General features: G+C 39.3%; 1 protein-coding gene across 6 annotated transcripts in view; it reads right to left on the reverse strand.

The window, feature by feature from the left end:
* The window catches only part of cep192 (centrosomal protein 192), a 132,487-nt gene that overhangs the window by 15,116 nt on the left and 108,610 nt on the right, over nucleotides 1-8,761 (reverse strand). For all 6 annotated transcript variants that reach the window (XM_032518238.1, XM_032518235.1, XM_032518234.1 and 3 more), the window contains 5 exons: nucleotides 7,371-7,568; nucleotides 6,329-6,419; nucleotides 4,288-4,467; nucleotides 3,768-4,028; nucleotides 1,412-1,533 (listed from right to left, as the gene is read on the reverse strand). In XM_032518238.1, the coding sequence (XP_032374129.1) occupies nucleotides 1,412-1,533; nucleotides 3,768-4,028; nucleotides 4,288-4,467; nucleotides 6,329-6,419; nucleotides 7,371-7,568 (852 nt within the window). The remainder of the gene's footprint in view (nucleotides 1-1,411; nucleotides 1,534-3,767; nucleotides 4,029-4,287; nucleotides 4,468-6,328; nucleotides 6,420-7,370; nucleotides 7,569-8,761) is intronic.

Below are 8,761 nucleotides of genomic sequence, written 5' to 3' on the forward strand. Positions count from 1 at the left end.
ATCACGATTATTTGTTGATTTTAACCAAAACAAATTTTATTGTCACATTGGCTCAGAGAGACGGCTGACTCATTATGAACGGGTCCAGCACGGGTCGAACGGCAGATACACACGTCGTGCGTATGAAATGTCTGTATCGTCACTGCGCTGCATTTTTATGAACTATGATATTCTGGCCATGGGTCACATCTCTCGCCCAGGTCCAGCAGCTCCGTCTCACACGCTGTTACTCTAACAACTGAAGTTAGTTGCATTCAATAACTTCTTCTGTGTTCTTCGCCGTGGCGTCCGCGATAGCAGAGTTACCAGCGGAAACAATGGTACAAATACAGGTTTGCCCCTCATACTTAACAATATCCAGCTGTGTTAATGACAATTAAAACTGTAGACAAATGTCAGAAGTGTGTGGGAGGGCTGCGCGGAGAGTAAGAGGAGAGAAAGGAGAGGAGAGTTCCAAACACTGGCACGGCTTTACAGAAGAAATGGGTCATGTAACGCAAAATGAAACCATATCCATATATCAACATTGCAGCGGATGCGAGGACATTATGTGCACCGGTGCGTTCTAGAGGAAAAATATTACTCGCGCCCTAGAGCCTGTGAGCGACTAATTAGCATCGCCACTGACTAGCACTGCTCATTGCTGTTGTCTGAATAACACAGACGGGACAAAATGTTGCGTTTACTGGTAAACCTTGAGACCGATGTATAACCGACTGCTATCTGTTGAATTTTCCTCCCGTTACTCTGTCCTTTGTGACTGTCTACATCTTGAAACTAAGCTGCGCGATGCAGGGAACAACTGACTGGCACATGATCAGACAGTGGTTTACGGAGCAGTAGATGCGCTATGCAAAAAAACCCGGAGCGTTCTATGAAATGATGCATTTAAAAAAAAAGAAAATTGCTTTATCACGCAAATTTGATTGTGGAAAGTCAAAATTGTGATCAAAATTCAAATAATTGTGCTGTAGGGGGGGTTGAGTGGGGGACAAAACAGCTTTCCCACAATGGCAGAACCATCTATAAATCTATAGTTCAGCGTACAAATAATCGGTAGGTGGAAGTATCACACAAATATTGCTTTGTGCATACCAAAACTGACCATAGTTTACACATTTTTTGGGTCTTACTGTAGAAATAAGAAGATAAAGAAATTGCTGGTTTCAGTTCCTCTCCATTGTTTCTACTGTATGCATTTGAAAAATTGTTTTAACAAGTGCGTACAGTTTTCTTCTGAAACAGTTTACATTTGCAGTACATTACTTTGATGAAAAAAGATACATTGATACAATACAAAGAAACACTTCTCAGACAGTTCTGATTTACTTAATCAATATCCACTAGTGATTCCTATACATACTACTTTAATAGCATACAATTAACTAAACTAAATGGTGGAAAGTCTCACCTTCTATACTGCTGCCTGGAGACCTCATCTCCACAAAACAGACAGACTGTAGCCAGCAGTGCATTGGTTGACTGACATAGGACCTGTTCTCTTTGGGTGGACTTCATTAACACAGTGATCACCTGAAAACACATACAAATATTATTAGTAACAAGGTCATATAACAGCATATGGAAGACAGGCAGCAATATGAATGAGACATTTTGTTTAAACAAAAGTACCAACTATGACCTTAAAGGATTGGTCATTGTTTTATCAGAGCTTGGTTTTGTTCAGATGCACTTTTATATTGATGATTCTTCCATAGAAGAATGACACATACAAGATTTATTGGGCATATGTACTGTATATTCTTTCAAATTGATTTTGTTGGCATTCAGCGTCCTATAGATCCACACATGCACCACAAACCACTATCACTAAGGACTGTGAATCATGATCACTCAAACCATTATGTAATTGTGTAATGTTTAAAGCACCCATATTATGCTCATTTTCAGGTTCATAATTGTATTTTGAGGTTGTAATTCAATAGGTTTACATGGTTTCATTAAAATAAAAATAAAATAAAAACATTTTGTTGTACTGCAACTGCTGCAGCTCCTATTTTCACCGTGTCTGGGCCTCTGTTTTAGCTAAAGTCAAAGATCTCACTTCTATACTATCTTTGTTGGGAGTCGCACAGTAGCTAGCTAGGTAATTATAACATCAGCTAGCTGTTTTTCCTACTTTGGTCAGTACAAGGCAGGACACTTTTCCTAAACGAGGGCACACTTGTGGAATACCTGCAGAACAGGGACATGTAAGTAGTTCTTGTGTAGATTATGGTGAACTAGTGTGTGTTTTAGCAGTGTTTTGCCATTGAGAACTGGCTAGCATGCTAAGGTTAGCCACCTCGTCTCTGCTAATTATGTAGAAAGCCGTGGAGACATTGAGCAGCTCACCCTCAGATTGAAGGCAGGACACATTCAAAAACCCATATCACACTCAAAACAAGATGGATAATGGATAATTTATTTTCCAAGTTTGTATGCGTTTGGAAGCACCAGAGTCACAAAATAACACCCAGAATTTTTTTCCCCCATAATATGGACAATTTAAGCTATAATATTCACAGTTGTTTGTTATAGAGTGAGATCTTTCCATTCATTCAAAGCTATTCTAATTATGTTTTACTTAAATGTAAAACACATTAAACATTTCATGACCTTTTACGGGCCAGAACAGCTGCAAATAGATTTCTAGCCCCCACACCAGCTGATGTCTTTTAATTGATTAATGAAGAATGTGTGGAAATTGCAGCAAGATGCAGGAGACAATTTCTCACGTTGAGCACACAAATGCGTGGCCCGTTTATGTAACAGGAAAAAAGCATAAAGAGAATAAGGTGCTGAGCCTAATGCCAACCCCATAACGTCCCACATCATCACGCATTCCCAACATTTAAAGGGATCGTGCTCCCCGAACAGTTAACATTACCTGCGGTGACTAAGGGCAGTAAATCACATGTCTAATCAAAAGGTTTGTGGAACCACCCTTAATTCAACATGGTGAATTATGTATGTCGCATTCACTACACATGCATTGTTCAATGATCTAAAAGCTACATGGATTGTCATGTATAGCCTTGTAGCAGTTAACACACAACATAGGCTGTACTTAGGCTGTGGCTCAGTGGTAGAGTGATTGCCTGCCAATCGGAAGGTTGGTGGTTCGATCCCCGCCCCTGCAGTCATTGTTGAAGTGTCCTTGGGCAAGACACTGAACCCTGAGTTTCCCCCGGTGCCATCGGAGTGTAAATGTGTGTGAATGTTTATCTGATGAGCAGGTGGCACCTTGTACGGCAGCCCCGGCCAGTGTATGAATGTGTGTGAATGGTGAATGTATCCTGTAGATGTAAAAGCGCTATGAGCAGTTAAGACTGGAAAAGCGCTATATAAATACAGCACATTTACTTGTGTATACTCAAGTCCCTCTCATTTTTGAAAGCCTCCTCTCTCCACTAAGCAAATTTAAAGAATTGGTAGGTCCTTCAATATGCCGGGTCTCGATCAGTTTGTAGGTCATGTGATCGAGGATATAGAAGTCAAAAAGGATTTTGAGATTTTTTTTCTTACCGCATTGAGAAAGCAATGTATCATCGCGATTTGGTGGTTTACTAATTTGCATTTGGTCTGCCAATGTCAGGCTAACCAATAACAGCTATAGAACTAAATCAAGGACAATCAAGGTTTGTATTAACCTTAAAGGCTGGTAATACTTTTTGTATTAATATAATGATTAATTGTAGTGTCTTTTGTAGCACTAATATTTTAGAAGAAACGTTTTTTTTTTGTGGTTCATTTCAGTCTCTTACCTCTTGTGTCCTTTCCTTAAGTACAAACTGTGACGGGGCAAGGCTGATGACAGAGGAATCCATAACTGATCGTGTCTGCACATCAGAGAAGGCCACGGCTTTGATGAAAGCTGCTCTGGAGCCAGTGTTCCTAACGCACAGACACACTTTGCTGACACGATTAACAGCAATGTCAGTCAGTGTTGCCAAATAGCCATCTGCCTGTTTTCGCTGGTCCTCCAGGATTATGTTGCTTGTCCCACCGTAACCCGACAGTGGAATCTGAAGATGGGAAAGATAAGAACCAAATTAAACTATAGCCCAGTCTTTCTAGAAAGTAAGAAAACATGTCAAAGAAACAGTAAATAAAATGAGGCAGGGAAAAGATGAGAAAGTACAAGGCAGGCATGCAAGCTCAATAGTGGTAAAAAAGTGAGGTGAGTAAGTTAAGTGAGAGAAATGCAAAGTATTAAATGACTAAAAATGAGAAGCCAGCGAAAAAAAAGAGAACTTAGCAGGACCAAAACAGTCACATTCTCACAGTGAATTTGACTCCTGGCTGTGAAGACCGGATTCCAGACTGTTTAATCTCCAACTTGGCTAACATGCAAGCAACCCTGGTGGGAGCAAAGAGCAGGTGGATGGTCAGGTCCTCCCTGGGACGAATGGACAGCTCCCCGTGCCGGGTCAGACGCTCTTCAGGACTGAACATACTCTGAAGCTGAGGGGGGAAAAAAGTTTATATACCCTCACATTTGGGATGTTAATAATTAACAGTTTAACCATGGGTTAAAAATGTAAAAAGAAGGGAAGCAGACCTCTGTAGCCCACTCCTTACCTCTGCTTGAGGCTAGAAGCTCAAGGGAACATGCTTCTTAGCAAAATGCTCTGAGTGAATTTAAGATGGGCTTAACAGAAGGCGTTAAACTGTAGCGTTATGTGCTGCAGTGTCGATATTAAGAGTGTGTTGGCTTGTTATCTTGGTTCACAGTGGTTGTGATTACAGAGCATAACGGTTTTAATTGTATTACCTTCGGGTACAGTAGTTAGCAGAGGTGGAAAAAGTACTAAAATATTGTATATTAAGTACCAATAATTTGATGAAATATAATTTAAGTACAAGTGAAATTACCTATCTGAAAAATGTATCAAGTAAAAGTAATGAGTAGTTAATTTAAAATGTACTTAAAGTAAAAGTTACTTAGTTAAATTAAAGAAAATTGTAAAACGGGGCGGGGGATCTCTCCCATGTAGTGAAAATAGGACATGGGGTCATAAATCCCAAACTATTTTGTTTCCAGTTAAAGATAAATCTATACAAATTTATAAACATCTATACAAATGTATACACATGTAATAACATAACATGTCAGACCATCCCATAAAACGTTTTCAAACAATCAAGTGAAAGTACCATACATTGTTAGTTCTGAGGGCCATCCTTTTCTTCACAAACAAACCGTTATAATGCAAATCAAGGCCAAATCACGTGTTTTGACTCCATAAATGGGTTAAACCCTAATGTTCACAGCCCAGACTAGCAGCTAGCTTCTACACACCTAAGTAGCCTGTATGAGCTAATTAGATGTATGTGAATTAATTTAGCCAGTCTCTTACATACGTTGTCCTAAGGCAGGGGTGGGCAATACATTTTCCCAAGGGGCCACATGAGAAACAGGGACTGTTGTGGAGGGCCAGACTAATAGGCTCAATATTAATTTTATCAGCACGTTTAGGCAGCACATTCTCAAATGTCTCTTTTTTTCTCTGGACATATTAGGGCAGCAGAGTTCACCAAACACTTTAATATACTTCCCTTGGATGCCTTGTTGCTTTTGCAGCTTAACTAGCAAAGAGTCAGACGTCTGTGCCCACTCTGCATCAATCAAGTTGTTGTATTTCTCTGCGTGTTTAGTATTGTAGTGGCAATTCAAATTAGAATCCTTTAATTCACCGCAAACTAAACACACAGTTTTTCCTTAGACTTCAGTAAATAAATACTTAGAGGTCCATGTTCGGCTAAAAATTCTGCACTCTGTATCGACCTCTCTCTCTTTCTTTCTTTCTCTTTCTTTTGAGCTGACATTTTTTGAGAGATAACAGCTCATTCACGTCTATACTTGCGTCTCCCGCTCAGTTTGCGGCTAGTATGGATCCTACCCTACATTTTATGAATGAAACCCAAGGCCTAACTACAATATTTAGCTGAATTTTTTTTATTGTCTATAATGAGTCCAACAATGTTATGGGAGTGCAATGCTAAATAGGTGGAATACTCATTCAATGCCATATAATTTGTATTGATCTTAGGCATTTTCCTGTCTGGTTTTATCTTCATGCATCTGTGTGATCCAATTGGTTGCACAAAGAAAGATCTGATTAAATAAAAAACCAACTGGTCACAAACACTTGCAGTGGATAGCTGATTAACAAACATGAGACACTATACAAAAGAAAAACTTTGCAGGTGATTCCTAGCAGGTTGTCAAAACACAAAAACAGGATGTTAGGTTACCCTGAACAAGGAAGAATTGAGATGAGATTTTTGATCAGTTTTCAAATTTAAAAATATTACAATCTACCTGAAAACAGTCCTGGTCTTGACCACGAATAAGCAACCGTAGCTGCTGTGTGGCATTGGGAGAGTTATTCCTTAGAACCAGCTTCTGTTGGCTGAAAAAGAATCACAGCTGTTGGTTATGTGCTAAAAATTAGTGTGCAGGTGTTCTGTGTAAAACTTGATATCGTTGATTTGAGATTGAGAGTCAATATCTAAATTTCCTAATTTGAGTAGAATAGCAAAGTCAAACCTTTACACAGTTAAACCTTTAAATAATGCATCCATTTGTTGCATGATTTAGCATTTTCTTTGTACTTTACCTCCCTTCCATGAGTTTAAATAAATTGTGCATTCTGGTGAAATAGCTTCTGAGAAATAACACTCCCTGTAGACACCCTCTGTCCCTTCTCATGAATAGAATTATACAATCCTTAAACTACACATATTATGCTAATTTTCAGGTTCATAATTGCATGTAGAGGTTATATAGGAAAAGGTTTACATGTTTAAATTTTCAAAAAACACCATATTTTTGTTGATCTGCACATCGCTGCTCCTCTTTTCACCCTGTTTTGGCTACAGATTGAGGCATCACACTTCTATTCCTTTGTTGGGAGTTGTACATGAGCAGTAGCTAGGTAAGAACTACTACCCAGTCAGAAGCAGAGTATGAGGGAAAGGCATGCGAGCAGCTAGACAAGCATTATAACGTGTTACAAAGTGACGCATGTGTGTCCCAGAACTAAAGGCTGGACTACAATAGAACTGTTTGGAGCAGTTCGTGAACAGTGTTTTCTGTTGGAGATGTTAAGTGCTTTTGGGTTGGGACTTTGGGCTTTTTTATTTTGTAAGCCTACATCATGCACAAAAAAGATGCATAACATAATAAAGGAAAGGAAAAAAGCCTAAAAGCATAATATGAGCACTTTAATGAAATATGATGGACTACTGGGCCTTGAGTTTTGCCATTGATTACTTTCAAATTAATAATTGATACCTAAAAAAGTATTTTTTCTGTAACCAAGTGGTATTGAAATCAATAGAAAAATGGAAAAGTTGCTTACACAGCTCGTCCCAAAGTGACCCCTCCCCAGGCTACGAACTGTTTATTAGAGAGAATTGGGGGAACATCTTTGGCAACACCAGGACCAAAGACAGCAGCACAGGGAATGGCAGGTTTTCCAGTGTCCTCTGGGACAACTTCTCCTTTCAGGGTTACCTCATACTGAGGACCTGATGGCAGCACCAAGATGGTGAGAAGGCTGGAATACAACAAAAACAACCAAGTTAGTAAATTGAAGGACAAATACTTGGTTACTGTACTCAAGTAAATTTTTCTGATATTTTTACTTTATTTTACTTTTTTTTTTGGCAACTTTTACTCCTTACATTTTACCACAAATATATCGGTACTTTGTACTCCTTACATTTTACAAAATTGGCTTGTTACTTTAGCTTGGTATTAAACGGTGTCTATCAGGTGTGATTGTGAGTGCATTTCGGAGAATAGCGCAGACACGCGCCTCGCGAGGGGGCGCACACGCCACATGGAGAAAAAAAAGTGAGAGAAAAGAAAAAGAGACTGCCTGTTGTTGTATTGGTCTATAGTTCTTGCAAATTTTAAAGTTAGCTTGTTTGTACATGTAAATGTAAATGTGCTGTATTTATTTAGCGCTTTTCTAGTCTTAACGACTACTCAAAGCGCTTTTACATCATACAGGATACATTCACCATTCATACACTGTGGCCGAGGCTGCTGTACAAGGTGCCACCTGCTCATCAGATATACACACTCATACACATTCACACTCCGATGGTGCAACTCGGGGTTCAGTGTCTTGCTCAAGGACACTTCGACATGGGACTGCAGGGCAAGGGATCGAACCACCAACCTTCCGATTGGCAGGCACCCGCTCTACCACTGAGCCACAGCCGCCCGCCCGTTTGTGTTCTTCACCTGCTAGCTAGGTTACACCTGACCTGGCTGTTGATTCAATATAATGGCGATTGTTGAATGTCCTTGCTCATTAAGAGCTTAATAGTGGGTTTATTGTTATTATTTACTAGCATATATGATTCCTATGCATTGTGTATGGTAGCCTTTACAATGTTATTTATTTCTTTTATTACCACACAAACAGTCATAGCAGAGCTACCCACGCCCATGTTTATGCTGAGGCTTGATTGTAATAAAGCATCAACAGAGAGAAGTTGTCTCCGTCTGTGTTTTAACAGACACAACTGGGCCGAAGTTGGAAACCAGAATCAGCTTTAAATCCAGTCCTAATCTAGTCCTCACGAAGTTTAAAATAATTTCACTGGAGTTAGTTATTATTTTTGCGTCATCCATACCAAATTTCCAAGCCTGTACTTTTTTACTTTTACTTGAATGAAGTTAAATCAGTACTTATACTTTTACCAGAGTAGTTTTTAACACAATTATCTGTACTTCTAC

The sequence above is a fragment of the Etheostoma spectabile genome, chromosome 6 (assembly GCF_008692095.1).
Source record: "Etheostoma spectabile isolate EspeVRDwgs_2016 chromosome 6, UIUC_Espe_1.0, whole genome shotgun sequence".
Lineage (NCBI taxonomy): Eukaryota > Metazoa > Chordata > Actinopteri > Perciformes > Percidae > Etheostoma > Etheostoma spectabile.